Genomic DNA, 25,187 nt, shown 5'->3' on the forward strand with positions numbered 1-25,187 from the left:
ATATATTATTCATAATGATGTGTTCAATTTCAAAATTCAAAAAAAAATCCCAAAGAAAATTAATACTTTTCAAAACTACATCTTTTAAATCAAACAAACAAAAAAATGGTGACTCCACTGGGGATAAGTCTCACTCTCCATCTTTAATAGTGGAACAAATTGTATTGCATCAGTAGTTTTAAATACCTTTCTTTCTGTTGGTCCCTCTACCCATTTCTCCCTTGGGTGTGTGTGGCAAAATCAATTAAGACATGTCAAAAGAGAGGTAAGTGTAGGAAACCTCCCTCTAAGTTGGGCTTTGATATTTTGCCTCCAACTTGATTGGTAGAGCGAAAGAGTCAAGCCAAAATCCTCATGTATATGTTGCAAACTCGCATGCGAATAAATCTCCTGCATGCTAAGTTTCACAATTTACAGAAAACCCTTAAACCTTAAAATCATAGTTTCACAATATTAGACCGCTCTGAAGGGGCAAATTAATATTCGTCTATGGATTCTAAAGAAAGAGAACGACGATTCATTCTTCTAATCAGGTATGGGATAAAGAATATATGAATTATCCTAGAGGATAATCAATATATTCCCTATCTACCTATTTAGTCTAATGAATCGTTAATTTATTCCCACAATCAAATATATAGACGATATTTGACTTGCTCGTGAAAGCAAGCCAAATGTCTACCTATTTCTTGATTAAAGGAATGAGTTTAAACAACATTTAAATGAAACAGGGCTTTCTTTAAAATATAGTTTTATTCTCTCATACGATTTGTTTTATTTATGTTAAGAATATTTTCTTCCGATTAAATCCACATAGTCGGATATTATACCATCCCAAGGGGCAGTCTAATATTCTTCTATTGATTTGGAAGGAAGAGGGGTACAATTCATTCTGCTAATCAGGTATAATATAAGGAATATTCAAATCATCCTAAAGGGATGATGAGTATATTCCCTAATCGACCCAATTAGATTAATGAATTGTAAACTTATTTCTACAATTAAACATATAAGACATTTGATTTGTTTGTGAAAACAAATCAAGTATCTATCTATTATTAATTATAGAAATAACTCCTAAACACGAATAAGACTTAATCTACGCACACAGATCTTTCCCCTACCTCAGAAAAGAACTAAGGCAGGGTTTAGATTATTCTGGTATCTAGACTCCCTACAGGGGCAAGCCTTTGTAGTTAATTACATCTCCTAAGAGAATACTCTCGATTTAAATGAAGACTAAATAGTTTCCAAAATTATATATGTATCTTTAATTAAATATTTGGGCATAATTAAATTTCCACGACCAGGCTTTAGATTATAGACTCTAATACTGAATTTAGAAGAATTAGAATTGATTAGAAAGAAGAATGTGTAGAGAAAAGTGTATACGATCTGGACTTACCACCTGCCTAGAGTGGGCTACCAGCTAACAGTCCTAATTACAACAATTCGCCGATGATGCAGGATTTTAAGATAGCTCTATCCTAGGAATCAAGGAATTATTAAAGAATCTAAAATAAATACAAAGGAATATGCTTACAAAAAACAAAAAATCTACTCGTATGCGAATGATGTATGAAACAGTTATATATGAAAGAGCTGATATTATTAATATAAAATTTACAAAGTACATCCCAGGGTCTGCAGGAAAGTAAAGGTGGCCAGGTTCCACCGACAACAAACTTGGATTCTAAGCCTACGAGAAAGTAGAATTAAATACAAATGCTTATGGTCTTTAGGCTCCGGGTCTTCTATGGAATTCCAAAAAGGAACATCCTCCTGAGGGAGAATATTACTTTTTGGAGCCCCATTTGTATATGTATAAGCAGTTGTTTTTAATTCTTTTACAAACTCCAGACGCTGTACAGACTCAATCTATATACAACAGATCTAGGAAATAAAAAGTTTTACATTTTCATCTCAGTACATCAGAACCTAAGAACATTCTACTATTGCAGTAATATAAAGAGCAGAAAATAAAGCAGTTATATAATGATGCATGTTATGAGTGCATTGTGTACAGTTATAAATGTAGGAAAGTAAAGACAGAAAAGTAAGTACACGACCCTCACTTTATTCACTCCGCTCTCTGGTGTACAGACAGAAAAATAAATATGCTATGCTATGCAGTACAGAAAGGTAAGCAATCACACATAGGTGCCCTCTAGGCAAGACACCCGCAAGCAAACCACAACAAGCCACCGGCCTAACTTAGGCTAAAGTTGGTAGTCCTAGCAAGCATCTAAGTGTGTGAAAGAGGTCATGTGGCTCGGATAGGTCCTAATAGGTTTATTGTTTTATTAGTGTATATTATTAGGATTGATTTATTACAGGTTTAAGGAATTTAGTTAAAGTTTAAATGAAGTGTATTTGAATTTATTAAGAATTATTCCAATTTTAAATGTTGGAGTTATTTAATTTAGTTATAAAGAACTTTATAGATTGATGATTCCCTAAGTGCAGGAAATCATCAATTTATAAGTCCTAGGATTTTTCAGAACGAATGCCCGTCTTAGACAGAAGATAGGTATTCATTTTGAGAATCCCCAAAATTTATTAAGGAGAGAGAAAGGGACCTTATGAATGTAATACGACGTGCCCTCCCGAAGGAATCTAACATGTCGTATAGGGTCGGTAGTTTATTATTTTGGTTTGAAGATCTCCAAATCCAAATGGATTAGTGCCTTCCTAAAAGGAATCATGCGCAATCCATAGGAGATCTCTTTGTTATTTAAGTATTTTAAGGGTCTTTAAAAGTCAAAATGCCCAAAATCTTCCAAGTGGAATCAAACTTTAGGCATAGAAGACCCGAATTCATTTAATTTAAATTAATCATCAAATCTGATTGATTAAGAAAAATCTCAATCAATCAAATCATCAAATTAATTTGAGTTAAATGAATTTAGAATTTAATCGAATTATTAATGAATTTTAAATTAAGAATATTCAGAAAATATTAATTATTAAAGGTTTGATTAAAATATTAGTGATTTAGAATTTGATTTCAAGAGTTCTAATTTTATTTGTTGATTGGATACCACCTTTGTTTCACATCAAGGCCGTGAAGTTTATTTCACCTTTCTTGGGGCTAAGTTAATAGCCTCGTAGGCCTGGGTTACCCAGTGGTACCCGGTATAGTTAAGTGATTTAAGGTTTGATTAGGACTTAAAAGTTAATGAATTTTATTCAAAAGAAGTTTGATTGGTGATTTTAAGAGTTGGTTAAACATTTCTAGAGTTTTAGAGCAATTTTGAATTTTTTAGGAATTTCTAGAATATTTTAATCATTTAATTAAAGGGGTCAGAAATTGACTTTTTATTTAAGAATGTTTTCTGTAAAATTAGCATTTTATTAAAATATTAGAACTTAAGACGATCAGTTAGAAGGTAAGTTTGATGAAATTGGATTTTTCTGGATTTAGTTATGAAGATTTGAAGTTTTGAACTAGTTTTGACCTACATTTGACCATTTTGTTGACTTTTCGAATTTAAAGGTTTTCTGGAAATTTAATATTTTTAATAAATATTAGGCCTTATTATGAGTTGAATGCAATTGAGTTTGATTGATTTGGATTTTTCTTAAATTAGTTATGAATTTTCAAAGTTTGAGGTATTTAATGAAATTTTAAAATTGTTTAATTAAGGCTCTTTTTATGGTTTTTCTTCAAATGAATCTCAAACTTCTTAAAATCAGCTCCAAAGGTCAGGGATGACCTAAGGGGGGATTTCCAAGTGTTTGGGGATTTATTAGAATTTTTAATTATTATTAATTAATTAAATCAATTAAATATTGAATTTCACTTAAAATTAAATCAGGCTTTAATTTGCTGTCAAATCACTTTGGTTTTATTTTTCATTGGTTAAGGATTTAATTCTGGTCAATTAGAGGTATTATTTATAATTTTTGGGTTTAATATTGATTTATTACATTTTTTGTAAGGTTTAGAATTAATTAAGGGTTAATTTAATTTTAATGATATTTAGGCCTTTGTTTTGATTTTTTAATAATTGTAAGTTTGTTTTAGGGTTGATTAGAATTGATTGAGATTCATTTGGATTTTTATGGATTTTAATTAATTTATTTGAATTTATCAAAACAAAAGAAAAAAGATCTTTAATGAAGGATCATCCTAAATCTACTAGTTGTTATAAGATTGATTAATGTCCAAATGAGATGTATTCAATCAAAGGGTTGTGACACTAGTTTTCTATGTTTGAGTTTCATCCCAAAAGGAATGTGTGTAGTTCTTCCTAGATTGTTCTAAGTTAGCTAAGACCAAGTCCTTAATTATTGTCCTTAATATCACTAAGTTATAGGATATCAAATCAATGTTTCTAACCCTTTTGGACACTAAATCTAAGCACACAATAAAGCAATCATGAACAAAATAAAGTGTCCTAATGCTCTATGGAATTATTCATGATAATTATTAAGTCATAGACTACAATGTAATCTATTAACCTAACAATTCCCTATGAAGAGATGGCTAATCAAATTGAGTTGACAATACTTAGAGAAAGAAAGGGATCTCTCTAAGTATATTTTCTCTCAATTTCATATCTTAATTATGTATGATTTGATGATTATATGTGTATATAGATGACTATATACATGTATAATCTAGTATTCTAAAACAAATAAATCTCTATAGAATCATACTTAATTAAGAAACCAAGCCCACTTATCAGTAAAAGAGAGACTCTTACTGACTCCATAGAACCCTAATATGCTTGAAATGAGTTCTAAATTGAGTAGATTATGAATTTCCAAAAATCAAGATCAAATTATGATCTAGATTTTGTAAATTCCTAATTCAGTTTATATTGCATCAAAATGGCTTAAGAAAATTATGGAGCATCAATCTTAGACCCTAAGACCCCTCTGCCAAGTTTCAGCCAAAGATGTTTTATATATTTTTATTTAAAAATAAAGTAAGGTTTTATGTATTATTGAAATTACTAATAAACTGTTAATCAAAATAATTTTTATTTATTTTTAAAATATAGTACTTAAAAATACGAACAAAACAAACCCAAGAACTCCAAAATCGGATCAGAAATGAAATTCTGATGAAATTTTTAAATTATGGAGGTTTTCTGGATTTATTTTAAATTTTAAAAAGGCTCGGTCAAACGACGGCGCTGGCCAGGACACGCGACGGGAGCAGGGTTGTCCACACGGATGGCGGCGGTCAAACGGGACCCGCCACTTAACCAGCTCAGCGGGATTTTAAGACCGTTCGATCTTCCGCGGTTCCGATCTGACGGTTGAGATCGGATCCCGCGGTTTGATCTCAACACAGAGAAATCGGACGGTCGGATCTGTCCCCGCGGTTTGGATCAATGGACCAGATGTATCCGATTCGAACTGGAATGATCGAACGACAGATTTGATACCCGCGGTTTGGATCAATGGCCTGGATTTAACCCGCTTAGGATCTGGCTAAACCACGGCTAAAACGAGTCTTAAAACGGGTTTAATCAGGGCCGTTGATCTAAACAGAATAGATCCGACGGCAGGAAACCCATCTTCTTCCTCCGTTCGAACCGAGAATCCTAGGATCGTTTTTAGTCTCGTTTTCGTAAAATATCAAATGAAATGAATTAAAATTTTAGGCAGAGATAGATTAGGGTCTAAGGAAGAGTGGGGAATAGCTCTTAGAACCATTGATGCAATGCTTAGTGTTTTATTTAAGAACCTAGAAAACAAACTAGGGTTTAAAATTTATCACCGTAGAATGGATCGATTGGGTTGATTCTTTCACGGTTGAATTTGTAGGCTGTCCACGTGTTGTTCTCCTTCAGGCTTCGAGCTTGGAGGATCACTGGAGACGGAGTTGAGGGAGTTTGAACGGAGAGAGCTCTCGGCCAATTATTGATCTCGTCGCCGGCAGCTTCGAACGACGGGAAATCACTGGGAGAATGAGGTAGGAGCTCTGGGGAGTGGAAACGAAAGCTCAGAGCGACTAGGGAGCGACTCGGATGCAGGATTGCTTGGAATGAATGAAATCCCGTCTCATTTGCTCTATTCAGCGTTTGGAGCCAAAAGGAGCGGCTGGGATTGATCAGGGAAGTTGCTGGGATGATTTACACCTGGCCCAGGTGGTTAGAGCACAGAGAGAAGGACTGTACTGGCTGAGATGAGCTGGCCACTTCCTTGTTTGTCTTCACATGGGGGGGGGACCATCTGAGCTGGCTGGGCTCGAACCAAGGCCTGGGTTGAGTTAGAATAACTCCCAGGAAGGTTCTGGAATCATTTGGAAAGGCTGGATTGGCCTGGTTCGGGCTAGAGAGTTGAGTTGGCCGAGTTTGACCGAGTAAGCTCACTTGAGCTCTCCTTGACCATTTGACCGGTCAAAGAAGTCAAGGGTTGTTGAGTTGGCATCAAAGCTAGCTGTGGAGTCTCTTCCAATAGATGGATGGGCCTGGGTTGGAGTAAGAGGGAGAATTTACATGGTTTGACCATTTAGAGCTTATATGAGCTCCCATTGACCATTTGACTGGTCAACAGGTCAAAGGTGACTGAGCTGGAGTTGGGGGAAGTCCATGGGTCATTTGAGATGGCTGTATAGGCTGGGTTTTGAGCTAGGCTTGTTAAATAGGTCAAGTTGACCATGAAGATGGGTCTTTAAGGCTTAAGTTGACTGACTTTGACCAGTCAACTGGTCAAGACAGGTGAGATGGCACTTAGGTAGTCCAAATGAGCTGGTTGAGTGATTTGTAGAAAGTTCAAATGGCTATATGCTCTGTATGAATGAAAGAGGTTTTATAAGGTGGAGTTTGACCATGGTTTCTTGGGTTGACCAAGTCAACTTGACTTAGATGGATGGGGTGGCAACCAAAGAGACTTAAAGGGTGTGATTGAGTTGGTCTGAGGTTTAAGAAGGGTTCAATACATTGAATGGGTTGAAATGACCTATTCTAAGCTTTAAGAAGTAATTGGGTCAATTGGGTTGACTGGGTCAACCAGGTCGACCCAAGGTGTGGGTCTGGGCTGGACAGGTTTGATTAGGTATTTGGAGTCTAATAGGATATGATCGATAGGGCACAAAGCCCTCTGTTAGCTAAGGTGGATTCAAATTTGTCCCCTTAGACAAACATCCAACCCCGGTTTATAAGGTCCTCTTGGACGAAGCAACCCATGACTGCCGACAAGGATCCTTCTGTCAGGTTGGGTCGACTACCTCCTCTGACTAAGTAGACCAGGGACCACGATGGCCCGGGACGACGGAACCATGAGATTTTGATCGGGTCCATCATCCATTCCCCCACCATCTGCTTTAAGTGATAAATGGTAAAATTTTTTATTTTAAACATCAAACTTTTCAAATCTTTGTTCAAATACCAAAATCCAAACTCTTCCCAAATTCCCAGTTTCCAATCAATTTCCAAATCCAACTCTCCAATACCAATACCCATTGCTGCTACTATATGCGAGATAACACGTATCTCTATACGTATCTGATCGATGACTAGCCTTAATCGAAAGTGCCCATATCTTTTTGCTTTAGTCATGGATGTTCTCACTAGACATTTGCAAGAGGATGTACCTTGGTGTATGCTTTTTGCTGATGATATTCTTCTTGTTGATAAGACTAGTGAGGGAGTTGAAAGTAAACTTGAATTATGGAGGTCAACATTAGAGACTAAAGGTTTCCACTTGAGTAGATCTAAAACGGAATATATGGAGTGTAATTTTAGTAGTAATAAACCTAGTGAGGGGATTGTGATTTTGGGCGATCAAGTCATTAATAAGAGTACACGTTTTAAATATCTTGGATCTATTGTTCAGAGTGATGGTGAAATAGATAGGGATATTATCAGCAGAATTCACGTTGGATGGTTGAAGTGGAGGAATGCATCGGGCTTGTTGTGTGATAGAAAAGTACCCCTCAAACTTAAGGGAAAATTCTATAAGATGGTAGTGAGGCCTGCAATGCTTTATGGTGCTGAATGTTGGTCATTAAAAGAGAAGCATAATACTAAGTTAAGTGTGGCATAGATGAGGATGCTCAGGTGGATGAGTGGCTTTACCCTTAGAGACAGGATACGAAATGAGCATATACGTGAAAAGGTTGGAGTAGCTCCAATAGAAGATAAGATTAGAGAGAGTCGCCTTAGATGGTTTGGTCACATAAAACGGCAGCCTTCCAATGACCCGGTTAGGAGAGTAGAGGTATTAGATTTGACTTATGTTAAGAAAGGTAGAGGCAGACCTAAAAAGATTTGGTTAGAAAATATTAGGAATGACCTTTCTTTATTAGATTTAAACGAGAATTTGACCTTTAATAGGACACAATGGAGAAAAATTATTCATGTAGCCGACCCCACGTAGTGGGATAAAGGCTTGATGTTGTTGTTGTTGTTGTATCATATATTCTTTATTCATAGTCTAAGTTCATTTTAAGCTTAATTACCCCTTAATGCTTGCTTGTTTATTATAATAACATTATTTCAAGATAAATAGATATTACATTACTAAATATATAGTAATTTGTTTATATTTTGAAATATGTTACATTAATGAAATTTAAAATAAAAAAGCTTACGCATTATAAGTGACACCCTCTGCGGCACATGAAAACATTTACCATTAAATTATTTGGACGTATAGCATAATTTTTTATTACAAGCAAGACATTTAACGTTAAACTAGTGTTCACTATACATAATAAATTCACTAACACATGGGTTATGACATGGATGTCTTAGCATGCATGGAAAAAAGTTAATGTAGTCCTGGCTGAGTTGGTACAAGTAGACTCATATCTGTAAATAATTGGCTCTGGAAAAATTTTGTTGCATTTGTCATTTCATAATTTTCCCTCTTATTACAGGTGGTCAGAAGAGCAGAGTTGCATTTGCAAAGATCACCTTCAAGAAGCCACATATAATTCTTCTAGATGAGCCATCAAACCATCTTGTAAGTACATCAACAGAACTATGTATTCTTCAAATTGTTCATCTTGTTTTCTTCTTTGCATTTTTGGTTCTTATTACATGTTAGGTCCCTCTTATTCATAAAAAAAAAGTCACTAATTGAAATCATAAGCGTTCATCTTCAATGGTCACCTGCATGCATTCAGAAATTTGAGACTTGCTTAAGCCAAACAAGCTGCTTGAAACTTGGACAGTTCTGAGTAGGTCTATTAAGCTCAATGGTTTAACCATGATCAAATTCAAGCCGTTGCTGTTCTCTGACCCAAAATCTGAATGCTTTTAGTTTTTCTAATCATACATGAGATATATTAAGGGAATGCAATATTTCCGGATTTATTTTCATTATTATGTGGGCCTGCTTCAGTTGGATGTCTGGTGTACTATGTAAACGGCTCAATTTAGAATTATTAGATTAGCCAGATTTATAATGAGTTCACTTTCGGTCCAGATCCAATTTAGCTGGTCTTGGAATATGAAACTTTTTTGACCTGGTCTTATTTACCTACTCATTCATTCCGGTGCTGCTTTTTACTTGCTTTCAGTGCCATTAAGGCTTCGTTTGGGACTGCTTTCTTATTGCTTCTTAAACCAGCTTTTTAGTACAAAAATTAAAATTTTGGTACTAAGAAGCTGCTTTAAGAAGCAGAAAGAAAGCCGTCCCAAACGAAACCTAAGTCATGATCATTTGAGATGCAAATTGGTCCAGTTGAGAGCTTGTGCTTGAGATTCCACCATGTCCCACCCAGAACTCCACAGTAATACCCCCCATTTCCCCTAAAACCATATGCTTGGAGTAGTTAAGTCGGTATCAATACCAGTTACTATTTCTAACATATTTTTTATCTATTCATTGTGAGGCTAACATAATATCCTCACTGAGCTTAACAAGAGATGCTACGCTATCCTGTTATCATCAACATTTTCTACTTAACCGAATTTTTTTGTCATGTTCTAGAGGAGTATTATAAAGAATATCTGTGTGCAGGATCTAGATGCAGTCGAGGCACTCATTCAAGGCCTGGTTCTTTACCAAGGCGGGGTTTTAATGGTATGCATCTCTCTCATTAACCTCTTACATACATAGCGAGTACAATTAATCCAATAGATAAGGACTTAGGGAGTTATTGACAAAACTTTCAGTTTGATTCTCACTTGTATCTTAGCAACTCTCGTCCTATAGGTTTTAGGCTTTGTTTGGGACAGCCTTCTTACTGCTTCTTAATACAACTATTTAGTACAAAAATTTAATTTTTTATACTAGAAAGTTATTTTAAGAAACAGTATGAGAGTCATTCCAAACGAAGTCTTAGAGGAACCAAAAAAAAAAAAAAAAAAAAAAAAAAAAAAAAATCAGTATTTGATTTGTGTGATTCAAACCACCATGTATATGATAGTGTTACAATGATGATGCTATTTTAATGCAGGTGAGCCATGATGAACATCTTATCTCAGGAAGTGTGGGTGAGCTATGGGTTGTTTCAGAGGGCAGGGTCACACCTTTTGCCGGCTCTTTCAGTGATTATAAGAAAATGCTCAGGGCCTCGGGGCATTAAATTTCTGTATAACCTCTAAATATTTCACTTGCACATAGCACATTAGAGGAAGTTCACTGAGCAAAAATCCATCCATTACATAGTTGAGGTGATTTTCTGACACTTTTATAGTGTTAAAATATGCAACCATTTATGAGGATTAGATGTTTATGGCTTTATCCGGGATAGCTTTCTTAATGTTTTATAAACTAATTTTTTAGTTAAAAATTTTATTAAATTAGGAAATTTTATGCTATAAAATTGTGTTAGAAAGCAATAAGAAAGTTATTCCAAATGAGATCTCAATAAGTCCTTTTAATGTTTTATCTTCTAATATTTGAAAGAGTGGTTGTTCAATCACACTTTGAGAAAAAGAAGTATGAATTTATAATCGACTTGATCAAGCTACTGTTTCTCCATTTAGGCTTCATTTGGGACGGCTTTTTAAAAAAGTCGTCCCAAACGAATCCTTAACCTTATCATGTTCACTTAGGCTTTGTTTGGGATGGCTTTTTTATTGCTTTCTATAAAACTCCGTTTTAGTACAAAATTAAAAAATTTTGTATTAAAATTCCGTTTTAGAAAGCAATAAAAAAGCCGTCCCAAACAGAGCCTTAGGCTTTTTTTTGATTTGAGGGAATTTTAGAGAGAGGAAAATAAAATTAAATGGACATAGAAATGGTGAAGTAATTGTGCTGAAATTTGAATTCATCTATTTGTTTGATTGAGGATAAATTGAGAAGATTTTTTTTTTTTCATAAAAAATTTTATTTACTATGACTCAATCATTATTACAATAATAATTACATCAAATGATCAAAGAATGTCCAAAATATTTCTGGATATTCACAATTGCAAATTAGACCCAATTAATAAGAAGAGTTTATTACTTAACTCTCTTCAAAGATCTATAATGTAAATTACACAAAATTTAACTTTGACAAAAAAAATTAAATTTTCTATGATAATTTCAATGGTATTACATTTCATAGCATCAGGATATGAATTACAGCTTAATAAACATTTGCTTTCTTAGATTTTTTTTAATAATTGCAAATTTGACCATCTCCTACTTTGAAAACTTACCATCTACATTTGGCAATTGACAAATTGCAAATTCAAATTATTTTAATAAGAATCCAATAACCCCAACTCTCTAAACCCTTAATAGTTCTTTAATGATCATTTTCTTTTACCTTATTATTATTAAGAAAAAAATTTTAATTTATCAAAAAAAAAAAAAAATCATTAAAGAGAGAGAGCGAGTAATTGAACATTTGAATCTAAAAAAATTTAGAATTTAGCTTAAATATGCACTTCAATATGCTAAAATCAGTACTTATTCTTATTATATGATTCATTTTATTACAAAAATATGGCACACAATAAATTATTTTTCACACATTATTATTGTTCATTGATAATATGTACATCAATAAATATTAAAGTCCCAATGTCTGTTGGGTTACATCAAGGATCAGCCTTAAACCCATATCTTTTTGCTTTAGTCATGAATGATCTCATTTGCAAGAGGATGTACCTTGGTGTATGCTTTTTGTTGATGATATTCTTCTTTTTGATAAGATTAGAGAGGGAGTTGAAGGTACTTGAATTATGGAGGTCAACCTTGACTTAGAGTCTAAAGGTTTTTGCTTGAGTAGATCTAAAATTAAATATATAGAGTGTAATTTTAGTAATAATAGATCTAATGGGGGATTGTGACTTTGGATGATCAAGTCATTAATAAAAGTACACGTTTTCGATATCGGGGTTCTATTGCTCAAAATTATGGTGAAATATATGGAGGTATTATTAGTAGAATTTAAGTTGGATGGTTGAAGTGGAGGAATGCATCAGGCTTGTTGTGTGATAGAAAAGTCCCCTCAAACTTAAAGGAAAATTCTATAAGATTGTGCTTAGACCTGCAGTGCTTTATGGTGCAGAATGTTAGCCATTAAAAAGGAAGCATAACATTAAGTTAAGTGTTGCAGAGATGAGGATGCTAAGGTGGATGAGTGGCTTTACTTTTAGAGTCAGGATATGAAATGAGCACATACGTGAAAAAGTTGGAATAGCTCTAGTAGAAGATAATATCAAAGAGAGTTGTTGAATTAGATAGTTTGGTCACATAAAACGACAACCTTTCGATGGCTCGATTAGGAAAGTAGATGTATTAGATTTTACTTATGTTAAGAAAGGTAGAAGTAGACCTAAAAAATTTTGGTTAGAAAATATTAGAAATGACCTTTCCTTATTTGATTTAAATGAGAATTTAACTCTTAACATGACACAATGAAGAAAAATGATTCATGTAGCCGAGCCCATATAGTGGGATAAAAGGCTTGTTGTTGTTGTTGTTGTTGTTGTAACTGTAGTTATAATATGCTCAAGAGTGGGGTGATATTCTTTTTCGAAATATTTGCGATGTGCTACTACGAGTTGTAAATGAATCAAGGCTTCCTCTTTTGGAAAAGTTATTACGTCCGGACAAAAAATCGAAAATCCGGACAAATACCGAGCAATACCGAGTGCTCGGTATCGAGCACCCAAGTGATGTGGCACTTTGTTATTGGTCTCTAGACGTGTTCGGTGTCCAGACACAATAATGACTCCCTCTTTTGAGGCTTCCGCTCTTGAAAAGGAGATCTGGGACGTAAATTATATCTTTCCAACGACCAAGTAAGCTTTACAGATTTGTTTAAACTGTTTGTTTGATATATTTTGACCCAGTGAAGTTGTGCTCATCAATTGAGATTTTTTTATCAAGAAAGTAGCACAGAAGGGGTTTGTGTGTGTGTGTGTGTGAACATGTTGCTTATATTATGCAAGGAATGCTATGAATTGATGATGTCACAAATAATGAAAAAAATCTCTGGCATGACTTATATTATTTCATAAAGAAAAGGAAAAAAAAAAGTTAGAACAATATATAATAATATCTTGTGTGAGATAAATTGGTATTTGGTCAGTATTAGCATTGTTTTAGCTGAGAAAATAATCTTATTTTTTTTAAAATCTGTTGATAAGAATAATATATTTGCAAAATTGTTGATGAGTTATATTCACATTTCAAGAAATATTCAATGCATATTTATGAATTGAATTTATATTTATGTTAGGATGAATTTAAAAATTATTGAATTTATTTTGAAATTAATATAACATAAAAATTTTATGTTACATTAATATTAAAGTAAACCCAATAATTTTGGTGTCTATATCAAAATATCATCATCTTTTGACATAATATTAGATATTCTTAGCAGTGTATTTTCTAATGGCATATTATTAGTAAGAAATGTTTCTCATGCTAAGTACTTTATATTAACTTTATAGAAGATGAGTTGAAATGAATACTACAAGTGCTTTAAATTAATCACATGTCCATGCAAATGCCCCAAGGAAAAAATGATCAAAATAATCCTTCGACTCTTTATGAATGATCAAAATATTCTCCGATTATAATAGAAGATCATTTTGATCCCTCAACTCCTTCAAATAATTCAAATAATCCCATTAAAGAATCATTTCGAAAGAGATTATTTTGATTCGTTTTTAAAGACTTAAAAAGACTGATCATTTAAAAAAATCAAAATAATTATGAATCATTTTAATCCTTCATAAGAAGTCAAAGAACTATTTTGATTATTTTCTTAGTAAATTAAGTAAAAAAAAGATGATAAAAGGGAGAGAGCAATTGAAAGAAAGGGAGTGAATATTTTGTTATAACTCCAATAGAATTCATTGGTGATTCTATCCTCCAACTAATAATCTTATTAGAAGCTAACCAACGGCTACCAATGTATAATAGTGCATTGTAAAAATACATGGCCTGCATTAGGGGGTGTTTTTAAACTAAGATCCCATAGAGCCTACAAGTTAAAAGTCACTCAGGCACAGTAGCTAACCTACAAATTCTTACCATTACAGGAAGTCTTGTACATCTCATCAGAACACATTTACTTATTCTCCATTGCACCTAATTGATACCTTTCTTGCATATGCTGCTCACTAGGTAGCTTAAACTCTACCTCATGAGAAGCAGGAGCAGCTTCTGCTTTGTTATTTGATATAGGAGAGTGAAGATCTGGGTTTGTTGAGCCTGCAACTGAAACCAGCTGCTGCTGGAAATATTCTTGAATTGCTATTGCATCATCAAGAACTGGGAGATCACCTGTTAGTGTCTTGAATGCAAATTCTAGACAAGGATCAAGCCAGGAATCTCCAAATGGTGAAGTTGATGGGAAATCTGGCCAGATACTTGTTGCTTGATTCATGACGGCGGCCGCTCCATTTTCCATGGTGTTCTTTCTTTGAAGGCATTCCATGGTCTTCGTAGCCTCGCCTTCCATGCTTTTCTGCATCTGAGGGGATTCTTTTGTCATGGTATTCTTGGATTTCGATTCACGAGGGCGCTCACCGCCCATATCTACATCTGCCGCAAGGTCAGCTTCGACGCAAGCTAGCCGTCTTGAAAATCGCCGAGGACTGGATATTGCATTGACAGCCTTTGCTTTTCTGCTTCCATGCTTTGGTTTCACCAAATCTGGAGTTGAGGGATTTCCCACCACCACTGGAAGTTCCTTCTCCAGTTCTGAGAGGTTTTTATTTCGTGGATCCAAAAAGTCTTCTTTTTTAGCTGATGCTTTCTGGTTGGCCACAATAAGTTCCATCTCGTCTCCTAGAAGATCCTTTGATTTCTCATTCGATGTCAGATGAAACTTCACAGTTATATTGTCAACTTGCGGCATCACCTTGTCTTCTTCCTTGGAATTCTCCTTTGAGTTGGAGACAGATTCACGCTTGCTTCCTCTCCTCGGATTTACCCCATCTTCTGCGTGTTTTGCAAGCTCTTTGCCATCAAATTGCGTATCAATTACTGTCCGGTCCAATGGGTTTGCTGGCTTCTTGGTAACCTCTTCTAGTTTGATATTCTCCTCAATTTCCACGGTTGTTTTCTCATTTGAGATATTGGATTTTCTAGTACATTTTGCCTTGGGTATCCTTCCATTCTTTGGCGTTCTTTCGCTTGGATTGAGAGAACAGGGAGGGCTTAATGTTGCTGATTCTTGTGCATTTTGCTCCTTCGGCTTTACCTCGACATTTTCTGAAAAATTAGTGTCATTGGAAACTGTAACACTCAATGAAATATTCAATGAAAACTGGTTCAAAGTACTGCATTATAAGGATCTCTCTCTGTAACTCCCCAATCTGAAAGTCACGAGATTGAATACGGCATGCAACTCCCCAATCTGAAAGTCACAAGATATAGGCTACCAAAAACAGCATCCCAAAACAAATCAAGAGCAAAAATACAATATATTCCACTCTTAAACCACTCCTAATTGCATTAATCTATGGCTTAATAGAAGCAGCGGCCCCCAAACCCCAAAAAATAATTTCAAATTTCCACCACCCAAGAAAAGCCCACTGCCAAATAATGGCAAAGTTACACCGCCCCCATCCAGCAGCAGTTCTACATCAATCTTTCTTTAGCCAAAGATTTATATTAGCCAAGCTGATTCTGATTCAGTAACAGGGTTGTGATTCCGTCATCATTAGTCTTGTCCCAACTACATCCCCAACTATGTAGGTGAGATTTATAAATTCCCAATCCCCAATCAATTCAGTTGAATGCTTTTTTTTGGAACGGGGTATCTACCACTACCATCCCATAAGAGGCGCTTGGTAGCGTAACTAATCCCTCGGCGAGCCGACCAGCAACCAACCCCACAGATGCAAGACCCGCAGTTTTCAGTTGAATGCTTCATAACGTGCTGGTTATATCATGCAAAACTTTTATACAGCTTTTACCATGTTACCTTTGTTATATGCCTTTTCATTTGTTAATCCTTTCATATTAATTTTATTGATCCATCTTATTAGCGAATTATTTGCTGCCCATATTCAAAACCCGTCTATAATCTACAAACTTATCCTCAATATCAACATCCATACGTCATCATTTCTCAAATTATCCTCCCAAATTTTATCAGAAACCTATCTTCATACTAAAATTTGATTAAAAGTCTGCTAAAAAAGAGAAAGAAACAGCATTTAATACACATGTGTGTGTTAGTTATACACCAATGTCCATTTCCTATAATTTTAAAACAACTATTATGACTTTTCCATGACATGTCTGGGTGACCGTAAGTGGCTATTCAATCATAAGTTTATAGCGTGCATGTTCTGTGAAGAAAAAACTATTTAGTGTCCAACCTTCACTTTGCCTTTAAATGTTTTGTCAATAGAAACTGTGAAGATTCTAAGCTTTCCAGGGAATAAAAGAGCATTTCTCCATTCTCCAGTTTTGATTAGCTAAGAAAGTTTACCATGAGAAAAGGGTGGCAGCAGCAATCTATCAGAAAATGTGGCAGTCTCACCCAACTCTCCATTTGAAAGTATTTCTTCAGTGAGATGGTGTTTCTTCCCAATTGGCTTTGATTTCAGTTTCTTGGCAGAAGCTGAAGACTGCAAGGATAATCAAAACTAATTTATAAAATCAAAATGTCCACCAAAAAACGTGGCAATTAACAAGAATTTCATCAAACATGAATATTACGAAAGAAGTGCACCGATGAATAAGAAGAATCATTATGTAGTTCTAGAAAAAATCAACTCAAACTCAAGTTAGAGAGACCAGTTTGAATGAAATGAATCTATATATAGCTTTACATGAAATCAACTCTACTTCATCACTATGACTCAGAATAAACCGTACTTCTCATAATTTCAGACAACAGTTCAAGGTAGCAAATAAGGCTTCATTTGGGACAATTTTTTTGCTGCATCTTAATGTAGCTTTCTAGTCCAAAAATTACTAGTAAACAAATTTTAATTTTGTACTAAAAAAACTGTTTTTAGAAGCAATAAGAAAGTTATCCCAAACAAAGCCTAAGTATCCTACACCCAGTGGAGTTGTGCTAAAACTCATGACTTTTAGTTCATCAAATAAACATTTTGTGCCATAAACATAGGTTATGATGATTTCATTTTCCCTTGGTTTTTTTAGATATTTCAATCAACTTCATTTCTATGTTCTAAACCTACAACACAACTATACCTACCCGACTTGAAGCTTGGTTCAAAATTGTTAAATGGAAAAAGATTTAGGCATTTAGCTATCTTTTTTGTTTTTGGTTGAACTGGTGGGCTATATCTAAAGGATAACTCGACCTTTTACAGATTTTCTTGTCTCTTCAATCGTTGTATCAGAACCATGACCTTCAAATTCTAATCATATTTTTGAACGTTTATCACAAAATTTTATAAAAAAACCTTCTAGATTCTGATATAAATATGCACTAAAATTGTTAGCTTAGAACTATATACATGCCCATTGATTATTATTAAGATTTTTCTCAGGGTTGAAAATAGGGGATAGGTCACTTGAGTAAGTAATTTGATCAGTTGAACCAGTAGGAGCTTGTAGCATATTCAGTCCAACTGAACAGCACCATGTAAAAGACTTCAGAGAAAGGTAGCACAAATCAGCACAAACAGGATTAACAAACTAAACTGGATAGTTGTACTGTCCATTTTATTGTCAGCAAGTTTAAGCAACCATGGTTTCCAACTCAATCTTTATAATCATCCTTGTATCAACTATGAGCGGTGATGACAAATGCAACCTAGCCATAGCCATTCGACGCATCGAACAACATTACTAGGTGATGTGATACAATCCATGCGAAAATAACTTGCTTAAGGAAGTTTGCACTTGTAAATTTTAGAGAGCAATGTTAAGCAAAATCCTCTATTGATGTAAACGATAAGATAACATTAAGGTGATAAAATAGCTTTGGTCTAAACACATGCGAGAGGTTGAGATCATGAAATAGTCAACTAAATCTTACTTTGCATACATGAGTGGTTTCAACGAGAAATTCCAATACTAACAATAAGATTAGGCTATGAAAGATCCCTCACACAACTCTTCTAATTAATAGGCTTTAGCGGTGAAGAGCTTGACATGAGCTTTGTGAATCCAAATATAACCACACTTGAAGGGTGAATTAGGAAGATATAAGCATAGGAAGAAAAGTTTACCAAGGGAAGACAAATGCGGAGCTCCGACGTGGTTGTTTGAGTGTTTGGGGAGGGATGGACGGCACCACGAATTTTTTTTGGCCGTTTGGGACAGCACTTTGACAAACCCTTGGGTAGTAGACGGCACTCAGGCCTTCACCAATCAGCTGGACCGAAAAACAGGGTTGCAAAACTCTCTGGGACGATGCGTGGAATGCTGGTCAGCAGACAAGAGCAAAACCTGGCAGCACTATGGCTGGTTGGAGCTTCCTGGACAGCAGTTTCTACTTGGAAAATTGCTGGACAGCAATTTACTGCAGGTTTTTTTAAGGGTAAGTTTTTTATAGCATTTTTTTGAAATCCAACTCATGTTGAGCAATGCCAATAAAGTTGGCATTTTTAATGGAAATTTATCCTTCCGGACCAGCAGTTTCTTAACTTGGAAAAATTGCTGGACCAGAATTTTCCTGCAGGGCTTTTAAGTTGGGTTTTGGAAATTTTTGAAATCCCAACTCCATGTGATCAATGGGCCATTAAAGTGGCATTTAATGGAATAATAATCCCAAGCAAAGGCCGGCGGGTTAGAGGAGGGGAGAGGGAAGGGGAATATTAATTCACAATCCTGAAATTTAATTTTCAGAATTTGAAATTTTATGGAAGAAAGATTTAATTTTGAATTAATTTCAATTTTCAATTAAGGTTGGGGCATTTAAGGAGCAATCCCCAATGGGGGAATCCTCATGGGGGCCCCGGCGCAACAACCTAGAGGGTGAGAGTAGGGAGAGGGGAGATTTGGAAGGGATTCGGCGCTTTCCCAATTGAAAGTCGATATGCACCTTGTATTGAAAAATTACATAAATTCCACATGTCCATTCGGATTTTGGCATTGGATTCATTCGCAAACTTTTCCTGTTATTTAGGAATTTTGGGCAATTGAAGTTTATTTTGGATATTATTCCCACATTTGAATTCCAAAAATTCGGTAACTACTTTTTTTATTTGCTAGGACACAAATCAGGAGCCCCAAATTATGATGATTGTACCATACTTCATATGGGGCAAAGGTGGTGGGCCCGGCGGCAAAAGGGGGAAAAGAGGGGCCCTTGCCATCGGGTTTGGGGATTTCTTGATGGAGCTTGGGTTGTGGTGGAAGAAGCTAATGAGTAATGTGGTGGATGATGGGATCTCGGGTAGGGCTTGGCGTGGGGAGGAGGAAAATGTGATTTGGAGAAGGAAACAATAAGATAAAAATAAACCACGAGTCGAGGACGCTTCCGACGACTGGCGGGTATTTCTTTTGCCCTCACCTTGGGCTTTCCTTAGAACTCAAACAGAGATCTAAAAGAATTGATCTCACCAAGAGATCAAGAAACTATGAACTCACAAAGAGAACACAAAGAGAAGAATTTCATAATAATCATCATCTCTTTTCCAAGAGGAAGGGGAAGGCTTAAATAGCCAAATACATGAAGGAAAAAAAAGACACAAATGCCCCTAGGGCCACATAAGACAAAACCCTCAAGTGATGGTATAAATGGAAAAGTACAAATAACAAATAAAATACATCAAAATAAGTAGACACGATCGTAGCCGTTGATCTTTGATGTCCTCATCACTAGGGCTGCCACTGGAATCCTTTTCATACTCTGCAAGTTCATTAAGTTTTGTATGTTGAGCAACAGAGGCATTTGACAGCACAATACAGTGGGAACACCAATGGATCAATCACAATAATTCCGAACACCGTCGGCGGACACAACATACCATTCCATAGGTCATTAAAATGGAGGTGATAGTTGGAGGGGAGGAACGTAGAAGAAAGCAATGGAAAAGAAATATATGGGGCGGCTTTATGATTCAATCTGGCATTTACTTCTAGCCATGGCTGCCAGTCGAAATTTGCTAATGTAGAAAAGAGGAAGAAGCAAAACACATTAAAACTCATTTATTCAAAACACAAATCAAGACTCCCCATTACATCATTTTTTCTAATCATCCCCCAATTAGACCAGATACATGCTCATGCATCTGCTTTGTTCAAGAACCACCCACCTTATACCATGTTTGTTTATGTGCTCATGCATCTGCTTTGTTCAAGAACCACCCACCTTATACCATGTTTGTTTATGTGCTAGAATGTATTATCCCGGTAGAGGGTGAGTTCTCTAGCCTAACATTACACAAATCCTAGAACTCTCTCCACTAAAAGTATTTCTTCTTTCAAGTGTTGAATGAAGATCTATATATAGAAATTTTATTGATGTTTTTTTCCACCAAAATCCTAAACTCTCCATTGACTAGCCTAGAAATTTTATAATCATGTCAGAATATTTGACGTCTAAATTAAGCAAGAACTCATTATCTCAACGGAATGCACATTTTGACTATATATGCTTAAGACGATTCAAATGATGCCGAAGTTGATTCCGAAAGTTTTGATTTTAAAAATTCATAGTGCTTCGAGACCTGGAAGTCAAGCCAAAATTCTTGTTGATTAGATGAACTTTAAAAGACATAAATGTCCAGAAATAAATTCACATTAATTTACCATTTGCATTTAAACAAAAAAATATATTAAGTTCTATGTACCCATAATTTTGCAAATACAACAACAATCTGTCAGCCAAACTACAAATAATAAAACAGTAAATGGCGCTCCATAAACCCAAATTTTAACATGAACAATTGTTGTTTCATTTCCATAAACCTTGTTAACTAAAGCTAGAAGTATATTGTACTTAAAAAAAAAAAACTAAAAGCTACTTGAATTCAAAACTATATTAATCTCATTTTAGCCCACTAGCCGCTCTTGACCTTCAGAACCTTCATATATAGACCATTACTCCTTTCACATCATCTAAAAATTCATGCCAAGAAACCTTTTTTTTTACCATGACCACAATTTTGGATAATCCAAATTCATCTAGAAATCAATAAACATGAAACTCAAAGAATGAGGAATCATGTGTACCGCAATTACTTTAGTGTGGCACACCTTCAATTTCAAGTCATGATTCGTATTTAGAACTATTTTTGTAGCAAATGAGTCCAAGCCATGATCAACTAAATAAATGCTGCATGAAAAACAATTGGACAAGCCCTTAACTTAAAATTTTTGTGATAATGTCCAAGTCCAACAAAAATATAGTGTGAAGTAACCAAAAAGCAGAGTGATATATCACAATGCCTTTTATTTTGATGAAATATACATTGAAGCTACTTTCATAGGACTCTTTTTAATCAAACAACACAATTAACTACTTAGATTTCCACAAACTCCTATTGAATTCCCTAAGATAACTTCATATCCGTTTTAATTTGTTATGGATCCCTCTGCTCAGCATTGGGTAGTGTACTGCAAACCCAGATTCTATGCAATAACCGAGTAGCAACTGCATGCAACCTTAAAGAAAATTTCACACGTAGATGACAACGGTTTGTTTTGTATTTTTGAGTGCCTCTAATTTTGAGCGAAGGTCCGTAAAATAATTATGTACTTATAGTTATTTTATTCACTCGTACTAGTGCTTGTATCAAGTTCTAGAACATGCAGATTATTTTTATTAATATTATCGAATCTCGAAATATGACCAGGAGACGAGACTGTCTTCCTTATGCGAACTCCAATTTGAGATGACAACCAAGTGAGATGACTAATATACATCTGTCTAATAATGCAAGTTATTGAGCAAAAATTTTGTTACAGCCATTTGCATGCAAAAAATATCGACAATAATTCTTTTTTCATAATCACCATCTTTAGCCTATCTAATACCTTAACATAAGTCAAATCTAATACCTCAACTTTCCTAACCAGGTCATCGGAAGGTCTCCGTTTAATGTGACCAAACCATCTAAGGCAACTCTCTCTAATCTTATTTTCCACTGCAGCTACTTCAACCTTTTCACGTATATGCTCATTTTGTATCCAATCTCTAAGGGTCAAGCCACTCATCCACCTAAGCATCCTCATCTCTGCACCACTTAACTTAGTATTATGCTTCTCTTTTAATGGCCAACATTCGGCACTATAAAGCATTGCAGGTCTCACCACCATGAAATACAATATAAAATAAATTTAAACAAACAATAGGTTGATTTGAACAAGATTTATGCATAAATATCTTGTCAAACAATAAAATGATAACTTTTAGTCCTACAAAAACTACAACAATAGATTTGAGCATGATTTTAGCATAATTTAGCCTAAATTCAACCAAACAACAAAAATGATAGCTTTAAATCCTACAAAAAGTTAAATCTCGTTTGTTCTCCATTTTGCTTTAATTTAATTTAGTCGAAGAAGCGCGTGAAAGGGAAGAATGATCAGTACCTTTGTTGCGCACCCCCGTGACTTACAATTTGATAGTAAAGTCATCGTCGGAGGAGGTAAAGAAGCTTCCTTGAGCGACTCTTTCAAAACTCTACTACAGTCGAAGCATGATCGTTACCTTTGTAGTGAGCAAAATTTAAGCATAAATATTTTGTTAAACAGCAAACAGAAACTTACATCAATAGATTTAAGCATAATTTAACCTTTTTTTAACACATGATTAAAAGCATAATTTAACCTAAATTCAACCAAACAATAAAAATGATAGTGTTAAATCCTACAAAAGTTAAATATTGTTCTTTCTCCATTTTGCTTAAACGTAATTTAGTCGAAGAAACGCATGAAAGGAAAGAATGACCGCTACCTTCATTGTGCACTCCCGTGACTTCCAATTTGACAGTAAAGTCAGCGTTGAAGGGGCATAGAAGCTTGTGGTGTAAAAGAGCCGAGTCGAGTCGAGTAGTAGCCTTATCGAGCTCGGCTCATCAGTCAAAAAACTTGCTCAAACTCGAGCTTGTGGGAGTCCACTCGGGAAGCACAACGTGCGAATTGAAGAAATCTTTGCGGAAGTGCTAAAGATTCCGTTGGAAGAAGAAAAAAAACTAGGTCATCGATCATCAATCCATTGGAGTGATTTTTTTTTAAGTGACAATAGCATGGAAGACAAGCAATAGTGGCGTACTACTGTACTAGCATGGAGGCGTGGAAGACAACAACACTAGCTTGAACATGCTTTTTTCTTTTATTTTTTTGGGAGAAAGAACGATATTAAATGTACTGTAGTACATTTTTGGGGAAAAAGAAAAAAAATTTGGGAAAAATCAACAGATATATTAATGATATTAAATGCACTACTGTAAATTTTTTTTAAACTATAACTTTTCAAAAAATTTTAAAATATAGATTATTTAATAAAGAATATTTTCTATACCTAAATATTTACTTAATAAATAATATTATTTTTTAAAGCTAAATATTTACTTAATCGAGCAAGCTCGCGAGCCAACAAGTCAAGTTTGAGCTCGAGCTCGAGGTTTGAGGCTCGATAAGCTCGAATCGTGAGCTCGTTAAAGAGTCGAGTTCGAGCCGGCTCGACTCACTTACACCCCTAACTTCAGGTGAAGCATGACTGCTACCTTTACTGCGAGCCGCCTCCAACTATATTAAATTTTTTATAAAGAGTCAATGGGTCATTTTGATCATTTTCTCATTTCAAAAATATATTTAATGCGTAAAAATGCCTCCTACAAGACGGCCATCAAAGTTTTTTCTTATTATAAAAAATCTAACCTATTCATACATGCTATCCAGAAAGAATTACAATCCAATCACCAAAGTGAACAATGTTATTTAATCCAATTGAGTAGCATTCACCATCAACTAACTCATGGGTGACTCATAATGAGGTTCAATGCATCTCCTCTGACATTTTGGATGAGTGCCTTAAACATAATTCTCTAAAGGAGAGTTCATCACAACCCTAGGGAGCTAATGATGATTGTTCGATCTAAAATTATATTCGATGTCAATGAGGTGATTGATTAAATTGATCATTTCTTTATTTAGCATTCATACTTTGAGAAACTTTAGATTTGTTTTGTTGGGATTATTTATTGTCTTTTTATTTTTATTAGGAGTTATTTTATTTCAATTGTATTATTGCTTTATTTGCTTGTAAGCCTAGGCCTCTCTCACTATAATCATAGGGCTAGGATGAGATATTGCTTGATTTTTGAATAAAATTATTATGATACACATATAATCCACAAGCCGACCCATTTGAATGTGACAACAAGAAAGATAGATAAACCTGATTTCACAAAAGGTTGGCCGTCAATGTCAAAAGTTTGTCGTCCATTTTAGCAAATCAATCGTCCAAATGCATCTGAAGCACTAGAAATGAGGGGGAGAGGGCTGCAGCAGGTTTTGTAAAGTTCCTTAATGGTGCATGCTTTCTCCTAAGTTTTATCATAAGGGTTGTTTGGTTAGTCTTTATTTAATAAAAAAAGGAAAATTTTATATAAATAAATATCCTTTAACCTGCTTCCATCCTTTTTTCTCTCAACCTTCTATCTTAAGACTGCATCTAAGAAACTCTCCTCCCTTTTAATCTCTCTCCTCAAATATCTTCTCTCCTCTTGAGCATGTCGTCTACATTGCATAAGGTTTACAAAAAAACTACACCACCTGCATAAGCCACATGTGCCTTCTTTATTTTTGTAGGTAAATTATTTCTGCAATTCCTTCCAAATATATACCACCTGCATAAGCCACATGTGCCTTCTTTATTTTTGTAGGTAAATTCTTTCTGCAATTCCTTCCAAATATATATATATATATATATATATA

At 34.9% G+C, this 25,187-nt stretch overlaps 2 protein-coding genes across 2 annotated transcripts in view; one reads left to right on the forward strand and one right to left on the reverse strand.

Annotated features, from left to right (window-relative positions):
* Positions 1–10,683, forward strand: part of LOC110115138 (ABC transporter F family member 3) — a 54,757-nt gene extending 44,074 nt beyond the window's left edge. Inside the window, exons 16-18 of the mRNA XM_020848273.2 lie at positions 8,840–8,925; positions 9,928–9,990; positions 10,367–10,683. Coding sequence (XP_020703932.1) covers positions 8,840–8,925; positions 9,928–9,990; positions 10,367–10,495 — 278 coding nt within the window. The 3' untranslated portion in view covers positions 10,496–10,683. The remainder of the gene's footprint in view (positions 1–8,839; positions 8,926–9,927; positions 9,991–10,366) is intronic.
* A 3,539-nt stretch (positions 10,684–14,222) lies between these two features.
* LOC110115139 overlaps positions 14,223–25,187 on the reverse strand; it is a gene marked incomplete in the record, with an annotated part of 22,656 nt that continues 11,691 nt past the window's right edge. The window contains 2 exon segments of the mRNA XM_020848274.2: positions 14,223–15,581; positions 16,810–16,947. Of these exon segments, the coding sequence (XP_020703933.1) occupies positions 14,434–15,581; positions 16,810–16,947 (1,286 nt within the window).

Source organism: Dendrobium catenatum, unplaced genomic scaffold, assembly GCF_001605985.2.
Source record: "Dendrobium catenatum unplaced genomic scaffold, ASM160598v2 fragScaff_scaffold_1220, whole genome shotgun sequence".
NCBI classification, from domain to species: domain Eukaryota; kingdom Viridiplantae; phylum Streptophyta; class Magnoliopsida; order Asparagales; family Orchidaceae; genus Dendrobium; species Dendrobium catenatum.